Raw genomic sequence first — 21332 nt, 5'->3', positions numbered from 1 at the left:
TATGAGAAATGCAACTAACAAGAAAATGTGGATGAGTAAAAAGACTGAGCCGTATGATACTAGAATACTATATTCAGCTGTTGGACTGTTCTATGATAAAACCCTCATGCCAATTAAGAAAAATTTATAATACATACTTTTTTCAACATATATGAAAAAGTTGTTTCCTTCTCCTGAGGAGACTATGATCTGTATGATTTTGTTTTCAGTATTCATAGATTTAAAAAAACAAACAAAATAGCTGAAGTTCCAATCCTCAGCTGTTAGAAAACATTTCGGTGAGTTGAACTGTTTTTCATAAGCTGGGGCACCTGGCACATTGGCTCCAATGGATTTATGCAGCTTTACATCTGCTGGGGATTTGGCCTATTGACTCCAATGCGGCTATACTGATTTACAGCAGGTGGGCTTTGCTGGCTCCAGTGGAGGTATTGGTGCTTTTTAACACATTGCCCAATAGATGTCAATGGAGGTTGTGGCCCTTGATCTGTAATTTATTCTTGAACACAGTTTTTCAGGTGTGTGCGGTATGGGATCTCTTGGATGGGATACGCATTTCACATGGTGAATATATTTGCCATCTGATGTACTCGGGTCTGGTTTCTAACAGAAATGTTCATTCAAAGGTAAACGATGTCTTCAGTTTCCTCCATGAGAACAGGATTCTGCTCATCAGTCTCCTGATGGCCTTTTTCATCTCAGCGTTTCTCAGCGTGTAGATCTTCGGGTTCAGCATTTGGGTGACTACAGTGAAAAAGACTGAGGCCACCTTCTCCAGGGTGAACTGCTTGAAGGGAGGAGTGTAGATGAAGATGCTGGGTATAAATATTACACACACCACAGCAATTTGGGTTCCACAGGTGAACAGAGTCTTGCGTTTCCCTTCCGTGACATGTGTCCTGATCTTGACTAAAATGATGGTGTAGGAAATTATCAGACAAATGAATAATATGATGAGGATCACTCCACCGTTGAAGACCATCTGCAGTTTGACTACATGGGTGTCAGTGCAGGCCAGTTTGATGACCTGTGGGACATCACAGTAGAAGTTGTCCAGGATGTTTGGCCCACAGAACGGAAACTGGAGGAGAAGTCCAAGTTGAACAGCAGAGTGAGCCAATCCACCCAACCATGCCAGTGCCACTAGCTCCACACACACTCCCTGGTTCATAATAGTCAGGTATTTCAGTGGTTTATAGATGGCCACATACCGATCGATAGCCATTCCCACAAGAAAAAACACTATTGCGCCCCCGATCAAATGGAAAAAGAATATCTGGAGGATGCATTGATTGAGACAGTTTTACGCTTGGAGAGGATACCCGACAACAAGTTGGGAGCATTGACCGATGATACACTGACATCCATGAAAGCCAAGTTGGCCAGCAGGAAGTACATAGGGGTGTGGAGCCTGTGGTCAGTGATCACCATGATGATGAAGTTTCCCAGCCATGAAAAGAAAATATTTCAGTTGATGATTCTGAGTGAGGCCCAAGAGAACAAATTCAGTCACTGTGGTGGTGAGGTTCTGCTCATCCATTTAATATCCATAAAATATACCTTGAAACTGAACAGAAAAAACAATAATTATGAATTGTATTATTCTCGCCCCCTTTAAGTTACTTATATTAAATCTATTTTTAATCCGCATTACAAAATACACTTTGTTTTGGACTTGTTTTAGACCCTGATTCAGCAAACCCATTGTGATCTTCCATCCTGTAGTCCTGGGAATGAAGTAGAGTAGTCTACTCACCAAAATAACCCCCTGTTCATCACAGCACCCTTTCACCTTCCTACAGCCCTAGTTTAACAGAACTGCCAAATTATGGTGCTTAGTGTCAGGTTTGGGATTTTCAGTTTCTTTTCTCCTTGTCTCTCACTGCTGTACTTTACTCCACATTTTTCACTGTAAAATTCTAGAAGTGAAATTTTAAAAGTGTGAGAAAGTGAAAAAAACACTTTCTCTCACAATTTGCCATATGAAGATTAAGAAAGGAAACCAAGTGAAATGAGAATGTTAAGGTGGGTGATGTCATATTTTTTTAGTTGACCAACTTCTGTTGGTGAAAGCGTCAAGCTCCAAGTTCCACAGTGCTTGTCTCTTTCACCAGCAGAAGTTGGTCCAGTCAGATATTACCTCTCCCAACTTACCTCTCTCATATCCTGGGACCAACACAGCTACAACAACACTACAAACATGCAAATGAAAGAAAAAGTTTCATTTTAGTTTGATTTTTTTTGGTCTTGGAAATCCACACATTTTCATCAAAAAAAGCCATTTTCCCATCGGCTATTTTGATTCCATCAAAACCTCTTTTTTTACAGTGACATTTCTTTTGACAGAAGAAAATTTTGAATCAAAATTAAAGAAAAAATCATTTTGATTGACATTTTCTGATGAAAACTTGAAAAAGAAGTAAAAATAAAAAACCCAACAGATTTCCCCCATCCCCAATTTGCCGACATTTTTTGCCAAAGACTGTGGGGTGATGGTTTCCATTTCTGCCCTGACGTGGAAATTGTCTGTGACCATGGGTAACTCAAACCCCTTCTTAGACTGGGATTTTCAAGTGAGAGCAAGATAAGTGCCCAATTCCTATAGAACTTCAAAGGGTGTTTGATGTCTGAACCCCTCAGATGCTTTGAATATCCCAGCCTTCCTGCCTCAATTCCCCATTTCTAAAGCAGGGATAACAAGAATTTCCCTACTTTGCAGGTGTGTGGTGAGGTTAAGTGTTTTCAGGACTGTGGGGCACTCAGGGGCAATGATGTTGGGTGTCATATCAGTGCTTATGCAGACCTCTTTGAATGAAGACAATGGAGATGGAGGCATTGCCCACCAGCGTATCTTTCAGCCCACCTCAGAGATTCCCTAGGCTTGTGGAGAGCATAAGTTGAGGAAATTTTAGTAGAACATCCATGAGGATTGAACTAATGACCTCATCATGTAAAAGCTGGTCATGCTGAAGGAACAGAGCCCTTAGATCCAAGCCCTGTAGCAGACCCATAAAAATCTCTATGGAGTACAACCAATAGAATCAAAGAAACAGACACATTAGATTAGCCTGGACTGCACTTTGATCTGTGTGAAGTAAGCCACTTTTAACCACTTGAGGACCTTAGGGCTAGATTCACAATGGGACTTTGGCTTTCAGACACTTAAAAAACTCCCTGGGATTCACAATGCCTGAGTTCAGTGCCCAGTGACCACTCCAGTCCACAGCTGCTGGAGAGCTACAGAATCTGGACTATACTAAGAGAAAGAAATAACAAAACCCATGGTGGGAATCTCACTATGGTTTTATCCATCGATCTGGGCACTTCCCTGTGATCTGTTTTCCAGCTCTAACCTACCCTGGAGATCTGAGCTCCACAGATTCTCTGCTGTGGGAGAACCTGGGGACACAGCTAGTCACGGGAAGGTTTCAGAGAGTCATAGCAAGTATGGCAGGGCTGCTGAGAGCGGGTTTGGGCCCCAGTGAAGAAGAATGGGTCTGTGGGCTATTATCCTCCAAACTCTTTTTAACTGACAGCTCAGCAAATAGCTGTAAAACCCTTTCAAACAGAAAACAGTACAAGTCCTCAGTGTGATCTCCCCAACCAGATCTCTCCTTCCTTCTCACTATGGGCTCTGAGCATCCCCCTATCCGGCAATAACAATGCCTATCCCTAATATCACATTGCACAGTTTAGGAATCAAGAGTCAATACCTCGCATAACCTGCCGTGTGCATGGCCTCATACCCAGCTGCCTTCAAATGAGCAAGAAAGGCCTGGGGAAGTCACATCTCAGAGTTGATCACTGCTGTACTGAGAGGCTGGGGAAGTGGACCTGGTTCCAAAAATGAGACAGCCCCCAAAATCTTCCTCTAATATAATATCTGATACATGAGGTAAGGCTGGCTCTAGGATGAAAGATTCTCTGAAATCTCCCTCAGCTTTCCTGGCAGGATGAAGGGACCTGACTCTTTGGAGATTTAGGGAGTCTGCCACAAGGGGAATCATTAAGAAATCCCTGGAGTGGTTCAGTTCGGTTACATGTTTATTTTAAGAAGAACAGGAGGACTTGTGGCACCTTAGAGACTAACAAATTTATTAGAGCATAAGCTTTCGTGGACTACAGCCCACTTCTTCGGATGCATATAGAATGGAACATATATTTAGCCACCCAAACTCAGCCTGCTCTGGAGTTCCCCTGCCAGGCAGGGTGGACACAAGGGACGTATTTGAGATGCAGGGAAAGAAATGAACATTTGAGTGGCCTCAGTCTGAGGGAATTCCAGTAAGTTTTATTGCTGGCACTGGGAGAGAAATGTGATCAAGGGGTTAGAGCAGGAGGAAAGGAGTCAATGCGACTGGGTTCTAAGCTAGTTCCAGAAGGGCATGGAGTTAAGCTCCTTGGGGCTGAGATGGTCTTTTTGTTCTGTGTTTATACAGCACCTTGCACAATGTAGTCCTGGTCCAGGACTGGGGCTCATAGGCACTAAAGCACCAACACAACAAAACAACAACAAAAATCATGAGTGGCTATTGAAGGGAAAATATTCAGATCCATCAGACTCCTTTGACATCCCACCCTCTGCTCACTGAGGACAGCTTCTAGGTTCTATTGTACAACTTTCTGAAATGTGCTTGTAAAATGACTTTATCCGGGCCATTTGGACACTGCATCAGTTTACAAATTAAACTTTAATTCCCTACGTACATGTTCCATGAGTTCAGCCTGGGACCTGAGTGTGAAGCTGTGTCTCAACTTCTCTGTCATAACCAGCAACAAACGTTCTAGAGGCAATACCAAGCTTTAACTGTGCAGCCCTGTCTCCTTCACACCCTGCCTACATGTACCCCTGTGCTGCCCCGTCTCCTTCACACCCTGCCTACATGTACCCCTGTGCACTCCTGCTGCTTTCTGTCATTTCGCAAAGGAGTCACGGATGAAAAATCAGTTCACAATTGTGCTGCCAATATGCCAGTCAGGAATAGCCACCAGCCAGTTCCCCAGATCTGTGCTGTCTTTTAAGGGCTGACAGGAGTAACAGTATTTACAATTTATTTATTTATATTTGTTGCTGAAAATCTGACTCGGCTACACATGGTTAGTAAATCTGTGTATTAAGTAAGAAGAGGCCATTTTTACTGAATCACTTTTCAGAGTGTTCACTATTACAAATATAGAGTTGTTCAGGAATGAAAACACTTGTTATAATTATTTTTGAAATATTTCAAAAACATTTTAATATTTAAGTATATAAAAAGAACTGATTTTCCAATTTTTGAAAAAATTAATGAATATTTTAACTGAAAATGTTCTGGTTTTGGTATTTCAATCCTTTTATTATTATTATTATTTGTTTATTTTCCTTATAAAAAGAGCTGAACGTAGAGAAACAGGGGTAGTGTCGGAGGAAACACAAAAAATGTGCTTTTCCCCAGTTTTTTGTTGTCCTTTGAAAAAAAATTGCACAATTTCTGAAAATACTTTTTCATATTTTAACTTTAATTAAAATGCAGTTTTTCAAAGAAAAATAATCCCTCAAAATTTTCGACCAGCTAAACACATTTTTTGAGCGAGACAAGGTAGGTGATATCTTTTATTGGACTAGCTAATATTGATGGATGGGGCAAATTTTCAAGTTCATCAATCTTTCCTCTGCCTCTGACAGACAGGGTCTGAATGGGACCAGATCTGGTAGGTGTCCTCTAAGCACACCTACCAGACTGGGCCCCTCATGAACACTATGTAGGTGAATACGTAACTTCTCTGGTTTGTGGATCACTCTGGGAGATAGACGTCCGAACACCTAGAAGGAGATGGCATTGCTTATGCTCAAAGTCAAAAACTTAGGTGATGAGGGAACTGTTACCCTGGACATTTAAGCATTGAGTGATTAACAGATAATCTTAAAATAAATAAATACATTCAGTCAATGGAAACACTTTGTTTTGATAATTTTCATAGTTTCATAGAGTTTAAGGCCAGAAGGGGCCATTCGATCATCTCTCCTGACCTTGTGTGTATCACAGGCCATTTAACTTCACCCAGTTACCCCCATCTTGAGCCCAAAGACTTTAGTTAAATTAAAGCAGTTCAGTCCTCAGCAGACTACGCTGTCGCCACAGGCAAAGACTGGGAGAGACGGAGATGCCACCAGTGTCCAAGGCAGGGAACTGATCAGCTGAGGCATGCCCAGGTGATCCCACCTGGCAATGCGCCCTATGCTCCAGAGGAAAGTTTTGTTTGATTTTGACCTTTTTAATGATTTTCACCTTTTCTTTAGTATAAATTAAATGAGATATCAAAATGAAAAAAACATTTTGAGCTGGAAAATGTCAGAACAGGACATTTCAGTCTTTTTTGCACCTTTAACAACAACAAAAAAAAAGATTAAACCAGAAGATTAATCGAATCCAACCCTTTCCCGAGAAAAGTTTTTGTTTTGATGAAATAGCATTTTCTGACAAACAAAATGTTTAGATAGAAAATGTTCAAGAAGCTCTCCTGAAGAGCTCATAAGTCCATTGACCTGGGGAACTCATTGCCACAAGGTATTGCTGAGACAAAGAGCTCAGCAGGGTGAGTCATTGGCGTGGATCACGAGAATCTTCAAGATTACATGTGATAAGAGAATGAATTAAATCGCTATGGTGCAGGTCTCCAACCAGCCACTAACTCACAGGGAACCTCCCTTATGGTTCCTCCAGGAGTCACTTCCCTGAGCAGGGCTGTTCCATGAGCCTGTGGAAAGAGGCACACTTAGTCACATAAAGCTCTGCTGACTCTCAGACATTCCAGGGCCATGCATAGGGCTCTTCCCCCTTGATCCTGTGCCCACGTGGAGTGTCAGTGGTGGGTGGGACAGTGGCATGGGACCCCTGCTCCATCCCAGAAGAGACAGTGGGTGACTCTCCCCCACCCCTTGGGATCAGCAAGGTGCCCACAGACAGGCAGAGGCAATCATGGTCTCCCCAGTCCTTACATTCCCAACCAGGGTGTATCTACTTGGGTGATGGGATCAGGACTTCTGGGCTCTTCCCCTCCCTCTCCACACTGAGCCCCCTGATGGGGTGGGGTTGTTGGGGTCCTCAGAGAAGTGGGGCTGGGAGTTCAAACCCCATGGAGATGTCTGGGGCAGTTCCCCTCTACTAGAGCCATTGTCTCAGGCTCTCTGCAGACTCAGGCAGACAATGCTGCAGCTGCTGACCTGGGGGCAGATCTCCCACTCTCCAAACCTTTGCTCCAGGCTGTGGGTGGTGCATCATCTGGGGCTGGCCCCAGTCAGACCCGGGGCATTTGTCTCTGGCAATTCCTATATTCCTGTGCAAAACAAGGAAAATCTGCTTGAAAAAAATAACTTGACAAATATTTCACCCAGATCCGTGAAAATTCATTAAAAGCTCAAACAAAACAGAATCATGGATCAGCTCTAAATAAATGATTCTTTATGAATCGTTCTTCCTGTATCAGTTAATATCCCTCAGATTAAGTGTTTTGGAAACTGAGGCATAGAGAGTTGAGATAATATAGTGCATAGTCAGGCTTAGATCACAGGAGCTCCTGGTGTCTTGACCTCCTTTTCCTAGCCACTGCTGACTGCTCTATTTGCTATCATTTGAGGTTGCAATTCTTAAGGGAGTCTTAGGGAGTTAGAAGCCCAAGATGTACATGCGTTACTTCCTTAGGCTCTTTTGCAAATCCCTGCCATCATTTTCTGGAATTGCAGAGAAGCCCAGGCCCTGGAAGTCAACAAAATAGATGCAGTGCCAGGATTACAAAGGGGCTTAGACGCCTAAAGAAGCTGATAGGTGCCTACTGGGATTAACAATAGCACCAACAGTTTAGGCACCCAACTCCCATTGAATGCCCATGGGATTTAGCCACTTAGCTCACATAGGAGCATTGATAAATCCGAGTCAGTGCCTGTCTTCATCTAATTAGATGCCTAAATCCATTTGTAATCCTGGCCAACAGATAACACAGAAGCTGGGCTGGAATCAGGGAACCCTGGGGGAGATTGTAGGCCCTGTGCTAGGCAGGGGATCAGATTAGAAGATAAGAAGGACCCTTTTGGCTTTATCACCAAGGCATCTATGCACTTGCCTCTGGGCCTTTCCTGCTGAGCTGTGCAGGGCTACAGGGAGTGAGTCCCGCTAGCTCATAGGAAATAACATGAATAAATACCTTCCTGCAGCATGGGTCCTTTAATGCCAGTGCAAATCGAAGCCAGCTACACACAGATCGCCTGCAGAGAGCAACAGGTCTGAGTCTAGTTCAGTCACAGAGTGAGGGGTGAAAGGATGCTCAGATACCTGTTCCTTTAGCTTCTAGGTGGTATGTAGATAGATATTGACCAAAGAATCCTGGTGCTGGATGACTGAATGCGTCATATGTTGGGGAAAAAAATCCACAAAGATCAGCACAGTAAGTTTGTTATTTCAATTAAATATGTTTGGGGATCAACATACAGGGGGAAATTCAGATGATAAATATGAATTACAATATGAACATGTTAAGACTTTACTCTCAGTTTAATCAATTATCTATTGCGGATAGGAATTTTTCTGCCTCTCAGAAAAAGGTTGACTTTTCACTGAAAACGCAAAATCTATTCTTTTTTTTTAATTTTTGGAAAATGAAAACTTTCTACTGAAAACTGGATTTTTTTTTATCACACCAAAAATGTTTCTTTTTTGAGTTTTCAGATTCTTTACGCATTAAACCCAAAATGTTTCAGAAAAGCAGACAGACACTGAGATTTGTTGTTGTTTAGCTGAAAAAGCAATCTCCATTATAAAAGACACAGCTAAAAATTTCCAAGCAACCTTAAACTTTAAATAAGTTGGGGAACATTAATATTCTCTGGTAAAGTATTAATTTCAAGTCCATTTATTCTATTGCATCTGTGTGATTTCTCTTTCAAAGGGATAGTTGTGAGAAGGTAACAACTCAATAACCGGTAAAGTCGATAGCGCAGAGACTGTTTTATACAGACCAGCCCCTTTAAACCCTGGGTTAGAGTTGAACCAAGCAGCCAAAGCCTGTCTATCCTGACCCCGTTTAAGGACATACAGGAGCTCACTGGGAGTAGAGCCCTGAACTCCTGGATTAGCTCCACACTGCTGCTGGCTGAGTATATATGGTGTAAATGGGTGTGCAGAATATACACATACCAAAATATAGGGCCATGTTTCTAAAAGTATTATGGTGCCTACTGGGATTTTCAGAAGCACCTAGGAGTTTATAACTCGTTAATTTCAAGTGGTGTTGGGGGCCTAGATGTTTTGAGAATCCCACTAGGTGCCTCAATGCCTTTGAAAATCTGCCCCACAGCCCCTTTCCGAAAGCCCTTACAGTCCTAGCAGACACAGCAGAGAAACAGGTGGGGAACAGAGGCAGAAAGAGGGGTAATGACTTGTCCAACATCACACAGCAGGTCACTGGCAGAGACAAGAACAGAGCCCAGGTATCCTGACAGCAACTGCACTGCACTGCACAGAGTAAACGATACAACACAGCGATGATGGAGGGATGCTGCTAGTCCATTATTACACGCAGACAAAAGTGCAGCTGGGAGTTGGTGCCATAAATCAGTTTGGAAGCAGGCAGCCAGCCATCTAGGCATAGAGCTTGGGGTAGAAAAATTACAGATGAGCTGCTACTTACGATGCTGGAGGAGTCTACCTCATATTGCTCTGCAAAGTGGGAATCAGGCTGTGTTGGCATTTTAATCTATTAATTTCATGACCAAACTGTGAGGTTGGTGATGGCTGCAATAGAGGGACCTTCTTTGAAAGAACTGTTGGGTTTGGAGTGTGCTTTGTTCCATCCTTCACACTGCAATTTATCAAACCACACCTCGGGCCAAATCCTGTGATGGGGTAAAGTGACAAAGCTCCATTGACTTTAAAGGAGCTGATCCAATTTACACTAGTGTGATAATATGACTGATTAATTGTCAGAGGCAAGGAGCACTAACAACACATAATCATTGCAAGTGATGAGTTCTGTGTACCTGTGACATTCACATAATGAGATATTAGGGTAAGGAGAAACAGGGCCATTCTCTCTGTCGCCTTAATCCTGATCATTGTCCTTCTCATTTCCTACACAGACATCACACAGTGTACTGAGGAAAAAATGTCCAACCAGACCGCCGTGACCGAGTTCCTTCTCCTGGGATTCTCTGACATTCAGGAACTGCAGATTTTACACTTTGTGGTGTTTCTACTGCTTTACCTGATATCCCTGCTGGGGAACCTTCTCATCATCACAGCCATAGCCCTCAACCACCACCTGCACACCCCCATGTACTTCTTCCTCATGAATCTGTCCATCCTAGACCTCGGCTCAATCTCTGTCACCATCCCCAAATCCATGGCCAATTCCCTCATGAATACCAGATCGATTTCTTATTCTGGATGTGTTGCCCAAGTCTTTCTCTTTGCCTTCTTTGCTTCAGCAGATTACGCCATACTGACTGTCATGGCGTATGATCGATATGTTGCCATCTGCCAACCACTGCACTATGAGACAGTGATGAACAGGAGAGCTTGTGTCCAAATGGCAGCCAGTGCCTGGATCAGTGTTATTCTCTACTCTGCAGTGCACACTGGAAACACGTTTGCAATATCCTTCTGTGGTGTCAACGTTGTGGATCAGTTCTTCTGTGAAATCCCCCAGCTCCTCAAGCTCGCCTGCTTTGACTCAGACCTCAGTGAAGTTGGGTTTCTCAATTTTAGTTTATTCTTATGGTTAAGCTGCTTTGTTTTCATAATTGTGTCATATGTTCAGATCTTCACCACAGTGGTGAGAATCCCCTCTGAGCAGGGCCGACATAAAGCCTTCTCCACCTGCCTTCCTCACCTCATTGTGGTCTCCTTGTTCCTTTCTACTGCCACTTTTGCATACCTGAAACCCATCTCCAGCTCTCCATCAGTTCAGAATCTCTTGGTGGCTGTTCTCTATTCTGTGTTGCCACCAATGATGAATCCAATCATCTACAGCATGAGGAACAAGGAGCTCAAAGGTGCACTGAGTAAACTGATAGGTTGGAGGTTAATCATTAAGAATTAAATGTCCATATTTATCCTTTGATCATGATTTCATTCTGTTTTTCTTTATAAATATAACTATCTGACAATATTATTGTCTTCATGAAAACGTAACATGCTGTTTATACAGAATTGGGTATTTACACTAGTAAAAATCCAGAGAAACTTGACTGAAGAAAAAAAAAAGAGTTAGTATATGTTTACATGAATGTAAATAAGATTAGAATCTATCTATCTATCTATCTAGTATATACTGTTACCCATCACCATATTATATGAGCACCTTGTACATAATATCAGTAGCCATAGCAAAAGTCCCTAGTGGGGTCTCTGGCTCTTCTTATTTTGAGTGATAAAAAGTCTGATTGAGATATCACTTCATATGTTGTTTGTTTCTCTGTTTTGTAATTTATTTTTGTTTAGCTGGTTGGTTGGTGGTTTGATTTGTTTCTTTGTTCCAGGTGGTTTTGGAGGTGGAACAGCCCAGGGACACAGTAAGTGTTTGGTTCGACAGGTTTTTCAATGTTTGTCCTCTCTCAGGAGTGCCCATATGCATCTCTTTGATGGGGTTTTTCTGAGCCCGCTAGAGGTTTGCTCCCCACAATGATAAAAGGGTGCAAAAGAGGTTTCTGCATGGTTGAATTCCTGCTGAAATGATTATGTTTATACTGTTGGGGTATTATCGTATTATTAATGATGTGTTGGGGAACAAAGAGCCAATTTATGAACATTATTATGTTTTTTTCCTGTTAAAGATTGTCTATGTCCAGAGCATGATTGTCCTATAAGTCGTCCTTATTAAATGTTATTTAGTAAAGATTTTAATTACTATATTTTACACCATCGCTCATTTACAAACAACTTATCAGAAGTACTCATTGTTTGAACTTTTAGCAGTTTTGATTGTATACATTTTGAATATGATCTCTTTCGCTTCTGTGAATAAATGGAGTTAGTCCTCAGCATGGTTCTAGCTCTACTGAAGTCAATAGAAATCTGAGAATTTACATCAGTTGAGGATCTGCACTGAACAAAACTCACTTCCTTTGAATATTCTGTACAAAGGCCCTGATTCCACAAGCTGCTTCAGCACATTCTTAACATTAAACACTTGAGTAGGCCTGTAGCGGGGTGGTTATCCTGCTCCTGCCCTGAAGGGTTAAAAGCAGCCCTGCAGAGGGCTGCAGCTCTAAAAACTTGGCTGATTGGGGAAGCCGCCGCAGCTGGGCCACGCCCCAATCAGGCCATAGCTGGCCTGTATAAAAAGGCTGGGAGCCAGAGGCCAAACAGTCTCTCTCTGCACTTAGAGAGAGAAGGGCCTGGCTGCAGGGGGTTGAGACAGGGTACCTGAGTGGAGCAGGGCTGGGGAAAGGCTGGGGAGCTCCAGCCTGGAAAGCCCCAGGCTGCGGCCTAGGAGAAGGCCAATGGGTTCTGGGGGTTCAGAGGGCAGCCCAGGGCTAGGCCAAGGCAGCAGGTCCAAACCTGGAGAGGAGGAGAAAATGAGCTGGGGTGAGGCCTTGGGGAAGGGGCTGGAATTGGAGCATACCCCCTCCAGCCCCCTGCGTGAGCACCCCCTGACCCCAGCCCCCTGCCCACCCTAACCCCTGCACCACCCCAGCCCCCTGACCCTGACCCTGCACTCCTCTCACACCTCTTCAGCACCTGCTCACACACGGATTGTCTGTGGTGCCTGGGAGCAGGGGGGGCAGTGACAGCGGGACTTGTCAGTGCTAGCTGCCATGCCCCCAGCCAGTGGGAATGCTCAGAAACTACCTCCCTGCATTCTGGGGAGGGGAGGGGGCACAGCCCAGTTTTGGGGGAAAGGGGCAGTTGTGGGGCAAGTCTGTGTGGGATGGGGGAGCTGGTGGTGACTCTGTGTGGGTGGTGTAGGAGAAGCAGGGTGTTAAGGTGGGGGTTGGTGTGGTGGGGGCAGAGGGAGGGGGGGAGAGTCTGGGTTGAAGGTGGGGGTTGGCTCTGTGTGTGTGTGTGTGTGTGTGTAGAAGGGGGTAGTATAAGAGAGGGAGGTGACAGCCCTGGGGTGAAAGTGTGTAGGGAGTGGGCAGTCGCAGGGAGATTGAGGAGAGCCTTTGTTAGGGGGTTAGTTGTGTGGGATGGGGACAGTAGGAGGGATGGGAGGAGAGCCCAGGTGTGAAGATTGGGGTAGGAACTTGAGGCTGGATTGTGGTAGCCTTTGTGGTAAAGTGTGTGTGTTTCAGTGACCCTTTCTCCCTGCAAAAGATGGGCACCAGGAATTTTCCTCCCCACACCCCGCCCCAAAGTTTTGTAAACATTATTGTACCAAAGTAGAAAATGCAGCTTTCAAAAAATGTATTTAGGAAACATAACTTTGGGTGGAGGAGGTGGTGGTGATGGGGAGATGCAGGTGCGACGCCACCGACTGCTGCATCCGGGCTTAATATGCCTCATAAGTGAGCTAATTAAGCACTTGTGTTCAGGGTCCTAAGCCAGCCCTGAGTGCTTAAAGAAAAAGACAAAACTAACAAACAACCCCCCTCCCACACAAACCAAATTCAGTGGTGTTCTGAGTACATTGATGTTAGCTCAGTTTGTTCTCTATGGGCTGAGTGAAGGTCTCAGTTTGGCTTCAAATATCTTATTTTGTTTTTGAATAAATGTTTTCATCCCATCCCGGCAATACCACATTTACTATGGCATCAATGGTGCTGTCACGCTAGGACCATATCTGGAAGGGGTTCATCACAACCACATGGGGGCCCAGCAATATGTTTGGCGCTGGGCCCACAAAAAGTTAATCCGGCCCTGGTGCTCAGGGTCACAAACTGAGCTCAACCGAAGGCACTGAAGCAAACTCAATTGGTGTTTCAGCTTCCTCCCTCAGAATCACAAGACCAACACAAAGAAAACTCAAGAGCAACAGGCCTCCGCTGCTTTCATTTACGCCACCACCCTCTCAGCAGCCTACCTGCACCCTCTTCCGGGAAGGACACACAACTGGTAGGAGCGCTGGCATAGAACTAAGGGAGGGGTGTTGCTCCCCCTCGCTGTGAGCTGATAGCATTCTGACTCCGTGTAACGGGGCTCCGAGCATTGCCGTGTTGTGAGTTCTCTGCCCTCAGGAAGCAGCCAAAGCGCTGAACCCCCCTGCTTTTCTTGGGCCCCTGGGAACATAGTGTTTGCACAGCAGCTGCAAGCCCTTCTTTCCTGTCTTTGTCTTCCTTGGTTACGCTGGCCCGTTCCCCAAAAATGGTTTCATCAGACACTAGAGGGACCTAAGAACCTGCAGGTTTCCCTCACCCACCTCCTAAGATAAAGAGTCATTCTCTTCTCTGACATTCCTGGAGCTGCACATCCTTGGAGGAGTTTTACCACAGGGGGATCTGATTCCCTGCAAAAATAGGCATCTGGCAGTCTGCGGGGAACTGTTTTGTCTGGCTCCTGTTTGGGAGCTGAGAAGCTTTTTCAGACTCTCCTTCACTGGATGAGTGCAACAGAAACTCCTCCTGGTGGGAAAATCCTAAATTCCAACCTTCCACAAAGGTTTCTCTGAGCAGCTGCTAGATGAACCCCACTTCTCTGGTCTAGATGCCAGCATTTAACTAGCCTCGTAACAGGCCCTGTTTGCTAGCTGGAGAGAGAAGGAACCAGGAAAGAAGGCAAATGTCAGAAAATGAATCTCAGCATGCAAAGAAACTGCCTTAGGGCTCCTTCTGCACTATCTGTGCCTTTGAGAAGCCTTAAAGCACACCCTGTCTAGCTCAGTTGGTAGAGCATGTGACTCTTAGTTTTAGGATTGTGGGTTCCAGCCCCATGTTGGGCATTTGAACTTGCAGCCTTAGGGTATGTCTATACTATGAAATTAGATTGATTTAATAGAAGTCAATCTTTAGAAAACAATTTTATACAGTCCATCGTGTATGTCCCCACTAAGCGAAGTAGATCTGCGGAGTGTGTCCTCAATACCATGGTTAGCATTGACTCACGGAGTGGTGCACTGTGGGTAGTTATCCCACAGTCCCTGCTGCCCATTGGAATTCTGAGTTAAGCTCCCAATGCCTGATGGAGCAAAAACATTGTCACGGGTGGTTTTCAGTACATGTCGTCAGATTCCCCTCCCTCCCTCCTTGAAAGGAATGGCAAAAATTGTTTTGCACCTTTTTTCCTGGGTTATCTGTGCAGACACCATAGCACAGCAAGCATAGAGCCCGCTCAGCTGAGCACTGCTCTTGTGAGCATTGTAAACACCTCGCACATTATCCTGCAGTATGCGCATAGCCTGGCTAGGAGCCACCAGCACGAGGATGATTGTGAGGAGAACATGGACACAAACGTGGAACAGGTTGATGCAGTGGAAGGCTGATTCTGGGCCAGGCAAACAAGCACAGATTGGTGGGTCCGCATAGTGTTGCAGGTATGGAATGATTCCCAGTGGCTGAGAAACTTTTGCATGCGTAAGGCCACTTTCCTGGAACTTTGTGAGTTAGAATCAAAGAATCATAGAATATCGGGGTTGGAAGGGACCTCAAGTGGTCATCTAGTCCAACCAACTGCTCAAAGCAGGATCAATTCCCAACTAAATCATCCCAGCCAGGGCTTTGTCAAGCCGGGCCTTAAAAACCTCCAAGGAAGGAGACTCCACCACCTCCCTAGGTAACGCATTCCAGTGCTTCACCACCCTGAAGCACAGGAATACCAAGATGAGACTTGCTCTGACAGTTGAGAAGCGAGTGGCGATAGCCCTGTGGAAGCTTGCAACACCTGACTGCTACCGGTCAGTCGGGAATCAATTTGGAGTGGGCAAATCTACTGTGGGGGCTGCTGTGGTCCAAGTAGCCAAAGCAATCAGTAACCTTCTTCTAACAAGGGTAGTGACTCTGGGAAATGTGCCTGTCATAGTGGATGGTTTGCTGCAATGGGGTTTCCTAACTGTGGTGGGGCAATAGACAGAACACATATCCCTATCTTGGTACTGGATCACCTTGCTTATAAAATAGACCTAATGCAGCTAAATTCAACCTAACCTCGTAGTGTAGACCAGCCCCTAGTCCCATAAAGCTCTGCTGACTCTCAGGGCTGGGTTCAGACACTCCAGGGCCATGCATGGGGCTTGGTCCCCTTGACCCTGTGCCCACATGAAATGTCAGTGGTGGGTGGGATGGTGACATGGGACCCCTGCTCCCTCCCAGAAGAGGCAGTGGGTGACTCTCCCCCACCCCTTGGGATCAGCAAGGTGCCCACAGACAGGCTGAGGGCAATCGTGGTCCCCCCAGTCCTTACATTCCTAGTCAGGGTGTATCTGCTTTGGTGATGGGGTCAGGACTGCTGTGCTCTTCCCCTTCTTCTCCACACTGAGCCCCCTGATGGGGTGGGGTCCTCAGAGAAGTGGGGCTGAGAGTTCAAACCCCATGGAGATGTGTGGGGCAATTCCCCTGTTCCAGAGCCATTGTCTCAGGCTCTCAGCAGACTCAGGCAGTGAATGCTGCAGCTGATGCACTGGGGGCAGATCTCCCCACTTTCCAAACCTTTGTTCAGGCTGTGGGTGGTGCATCATCTGGGGCTGGCCCCAGTCAGACCCAAGGCACTGGTCTCTGGAAATTCCTATGTTCCTGTGGAAAACAAGGAAAATCTGCTTGAAAAAAATAACATGACAAATATTTCACCCAGATCTGTGAAAATTCATTCAAAGCTCAAACAAAACGGAATCATGGATCAGCTCTAAATAAATGAGTCTTTATGAATTGTTCTTCCCATATCAGTTAATATCCCTCAGATTAATTGTTTTGGTAAACTGAGGCACAGAGAGTTGAGGTAACATAGTGCATAGTCAGGCTTAGATCACAGGAGCTCCCGGTGTCTTGACCTCCTTTCCCTAGCCACCGCTGACTGCTCTACTTGCTATCATTTGAGGTCGCAATTCTTAAGGGAGTCTTAGGGAGTTAGAAGCCCAAGATGTACATGTGTTACTCCCTTAGGCTCTTTTGCAAATCCCTGCCGTCATTTTCTGGAATTGCAGAGAAGCCCAGGCCTTGGAAGTCAACAAAATAGATGCAGTGCCAGGATTACAAAGGGGTTTAGGCACCTAAAGAAGCTGATAGGTTCCTATTGGGATTTACAAAGCACCAACAGTTTAGGCACCTAACTCCGATTGAATGCCCATGGGATTTAGCCACTTAGCTCACATAGGAGCATTGATAAATCCCAATCAGTGCCTTTCTCCGTCTAATTAGACGCTTAAATCATTTGTAATCCTGGCCAACAGATAACACAGAAGCTCGGCTGGAATGAAGGAACCCTGGGGGAGATTGTAGGCCCTGTGCTAGGCAGGGGATCAGATTAGAGGATAAGAAGGACCCTTTTGGCTTTATCACCAAGGCATCTATGCCTCTGGGCCTTTGCTGCTGAGCTGTGCAGGGCTACAGGGAGTGAGTCCTGCCAGCCCTTAGGAAATAGACATGAATAAATCACCTTCCTGCAGCATGGGTCCTTTAATGCCAGTGCAAATCAAAGCCAGCTACACACAGATCGCCTGCAGAGACCAGCAGGTCTGAGTCTAGTTCAGTCACAGAGTGAGGGGTGAAAGACGCTCAGATACTTGTTCCTTTAGCTTCTAGGTGGTATATAGATAGATATTGACCAAAGAATCCTGGTGCTGGATGATTGAATGCGTCATATGTTGGGGAAAAAAATCCACAAAGATCAGCACAGTAAGTTTGTTATTTTAATTAAATATGTTTGGGGATCAACATACAGGGGGAAATTCAGATGATAAATATGAATTACAATATGAACACGTGAAGACTTTACTCTCAGTTTAATCAATTATCTACTGCTGATAGGAATTTTTCCGCCTCTCAGGAAAAGGTTGACTTTTCACTGAAACCGCAAAATCTATTTTTCTTTTAATTTTTGGAAAATGAAAACTTTCTACTGAAAACTGGATGTTTTTTTATCACAGCAAAAATGTTTGTTTTTTGAGTGTTCAGATTGTGTACGCAATAAACCCAAAATGTTTGAGAAAAGCAGACAGATTCTGAAATTTGTTGTTGTTTAGCTGAAAAAATGATCTCCATTATAAAAGACACAGCTAAAAATTCCCAAGCAGCCTTAAACTTTAAATAAGTTGGGGAACATTAATATTCTCTGTTAAAGTTTTAATTTCAAGTCCATTTATTCTATTGCATCTGTGTGATTTCTCTTTCAAAGGGATAGTTGCAAGAAGGTAATTGAATAACTGGTAAAGTTGATAGCACACAGAGTGCGTTTAATACAAACTAGCCCCTTTTAACCCTGGATTAGAGTTGAACCAAGCTGCCAAAGCCTGTCTATCCTGACCCTGTTCAAGGACATACGGGAGCTAACTGGGAGTGGAACCCTGAACTCCTGGCCTAGCTCCATACTGCTGCTGGCTGAGTATATATGGTGTAAATGGGTGTGCAGAACTTACACATAACAAGACCCGGGGCTATGTTTCCAAAGGTATTTCGGCCCATAGTGGGATTTCCAGAAGCACCTAGGAGCTCACAATTCATTGATTTCAATGGATGTTGGGGACCTAGATGCTTTGAGAATCTCACTAGGTGCCTCAATACCTTTGAAAATCTGCCCCACAGCCCCTTTCCAAAAGCCCTTACAATCCTAGCAGACACAGCAGAGAAGGGGGTGGGGAACAGAGGCAGAAAGAGGGGTAATGACTTGTCCAACATCACACAGCAGTTCACTGGCAGAAACAAGAACAGAGCCCAGGCGTCCTGACAGCAACTGCACCACGTTGCACAGAGTAAACAATACAACATGATGATGATGGAGGGATGCTGCTAGTCCATTGTTACACGCAGGCAGAAGTGCTGCCATAAATCAGTTTGGAAGCAGGCAGCCGGCCGTCTAGGCACAGAGCTTGGGGTAGAAAAATTACAGATGAGCTGCTACTTGCGATGCTGCAGGAGTCTATGTCATATTGCTCTGCAAAGTGGGAATCAGGTTGTGTTGGCATTTTAATCTATTAATTTCATAACCAAACTCTGAGCTTGGTGATGGCTGCAATAGAGGGACCTTCTTTGAGAAAACTGTTGGGTTTGGAGTGTGCTTTGTTCCATCTTTCACACTGCATTTTATCAAACCACACCTTGGGCCAAATCCTCAGATGGGGTAAAGTGACAAAGCTTCATTGACTTTAAAGGAGCTGATCCAATTTACATTAGTGTGGTAATATGACTGATTAATTGTCAAAAGCAAGGAGCACTAGCAATACATAATCATTGCAAGTGACGAGTTCTGTGTACCTTTGACATTCATATAATGAGATATTAGGGTAAGGAGAAACAGGGTCAGTCTCTCTGTCACTCTAATCCTGATCATTGTCCTTCTCATTTCCTCCACAGACATCACACAGTGTACTGAGGAAGAAAATGTCCAACCAAACAGCTGTGACCGAGTTCCTTCTCCTGGGATTCTCTGACATTCGGGAGCTGCAGATTTTACACTTTGTGGTGTTTTTACTGCTTTACCTGATATCCCTGCTGGGGAACCTTCTCATCATCACAGCCATAACCCTCGACCGCCACCTTCACACCCCCATGTACTTCTTCCTGATGAATCTGTCCATCCTAGACCTTGGCTCCATCTCTGTCACCATCCCCAAATCCATGGCCAATTCCCTCATGAACACCAGATCGATTTCTTATTCTGGATGCGTTGCCCAAGTCTTTCTCTTTGCCTTCTTTGCTGCAGCAGATTATGCCATACTGACCGTCATGGCGTATGATCGATACGTCGCCATCTGCCAACCACTGCACTATGAGACAGTGATGAACAGAAGAGCTTGTGTCCAAATGGCAGCCAGTGCCTGGATTAGTGTTATTCCCTACTCTGCAGTGCACACTGGAAAAACATTTGCAATATCCTTTTGTCAAGGCAACATGGTAGATCAGTTCTTCTGTGAAATCCCCCAGCTCCTCAAGCTCGCCTGCTCTGACTCAGACCTCAGTGAAGTTGGGTTTCTCATATTTAGTGTGTGCTTAGGCTCAAGCTGCTTTGTTTTCATAATTGTTTCATATGTTCAGATCTTCACCACAGTGGTGAGAATTCCTTCTGAGCAGGGACGCCATAAAGCCTTCTCCACCTGCCTCCCTCACCTCATTGTGGTCTCCTTATTCCTTTGTACTGCCACTTTTGCATACCTGAAACCCAACTCCAGCTCTCCATCAGTTCAGAATCTCTTGGTGGCTGTTCTCTATTCTGTGTTGCCACCAATGATGAATCCGATCATCTACAGCATGAGGAACAAGGAGCTCAAAGGTGCACTGAGTAAACTGATAGGTTGGGGGTTAATCATTAAGAATTAAATGTCCATATTTATCCTTTGATCATGATTTCATTCTGTGTTTCTTTATAAATATAACTATCTGACAATATTATTGTCTTCATGAAAACATAACATGCTGTTTATACAGAATTGGGTATTTACACTAGTAAAAATTCAGAGAAAATTGACTGAAGAAAAAAAGAGTTTTTATATGTTTACACGAATGTAAATAAGATCAGAATCTCTCTCTCTCTCTCTCTCTCTCTCTCTCTCTCTCTCTCTAGTATTTATAGACTGTTACCCATCACCATACTATATGAGCACCTTGCAGATAATATCAGTAGCCAGAGCAAAAGTCCCTAGTGGGGTCTATGGCTCTTCTTATTTTGGGTGATGATAAATCTGATTCAAATATCATTGCATTTGTTGTTTGTTTTTCTGTTTTGTAATTTCTTTTTGTTTAGCTGGTTGGTTGGTGGTTTGATTTGTTTCTTTGTTCCAGGTGGTTTTGGAGGTGGAACAGCCCAGGGACGCAGTAAGTGTTTGGTTTGACAGGTTTTTCAATGTTTGTCCTCTCTCAGGGGTGCCCATATGTCATCTCTTTGATGGGGTTTTTCTGAGCGCGCTGAAGGTTTGCTTCCCACAATGATAAAAGGGTGCAAAAGAGGTTTCTGCATGGTGGAGCTCCTGCTGAAATGATTATGTTTATACTGTTGGGGTATTATTGTATTATTAATGATGTGTTGGGGAACAAAGAGCCTCGGGGAGGCATGTTTTTATCATTTTAACTTAAATGATTATTTGAAATCTGTGTCATTGGTGCTGTGGTGGAAAGGCTGTTCTGAAGACAAACTTTTTCCAGTGTCTCCTAAAGAAAATCTCACTCGGAATAATGAGGCCAAAATTGGATCCCATTCAAGTCTAGCCCTCACTTCAAAGAGATCAGGATTTGGCCAATGGCCAGTGCACACAAGGATCCAGATTTGGCTGACAGCACCCTG

At 44.4% G+C, this 21332-nt stretch overlaps 2 protein-coding genes and 1 pseudogene across 2 annotated transcripts; 2 read left to right on the top strand and 1 right to left on the bottom strand.

Annotated features, from left to right (window-relative positions):
* Positions 1-616: 616 nt before the first annotated feature.
* Positions 617-1540, bottom strand: LOC101945064 (olfactory receptor 4D1-like; annotated as a pseudogene).
* An 8597-nt stretch (positions 1541-10137) lies between these two features.
* LOC112059635 (olfactory receptor 14A16-like) lies at positions 10138-11073 on the top strand. Its single transcript, XM_024105958.2, has one exon. It carries the CDS (start codon positions 10138-10140, stop codon positions 11071-11073), a length of 936 nt encoding a protein of 311 aa, XP_023961726.2.
* Positions 11074-19435: 8362 nt separating this feature from the next.
* Positions 19436-20371, top strand: LOC112059636 (olfactory receptor 14A16-like). The gene has a single exon (XM_024105964.2). The coding sequence runs from the start codon at positions 19436-19438 to the stop codon at positions 20369-20371; it is 936 nt and encodes a 311-aa protein (XP_023961732.2).
* The last annotated feature ends 961 nt before the right edge of the window (positions 20372-21332 follow it).

This window comes from Chrysemys picta, unplaced genomic scaffold (genome assembly GCF_011386835.1).
Source record: "Chrysemys picta bellii isolate R12L10 unplaced genomic scaffold, ASM1138683v2 scaf44, whole genome shotgun sequence".
In the NCBI taxonomy this organism is placed as follows: domain Eukaryota; kingdom Metazoa; phylum Chordata; order Testudines; family Emydidae; genus Chrysemys; species Chrysemys picta.
Note: the sequence above shows the minus strand (reverse complement) of the source record. Positions and strands in the feature narration are given on the sequence as shown.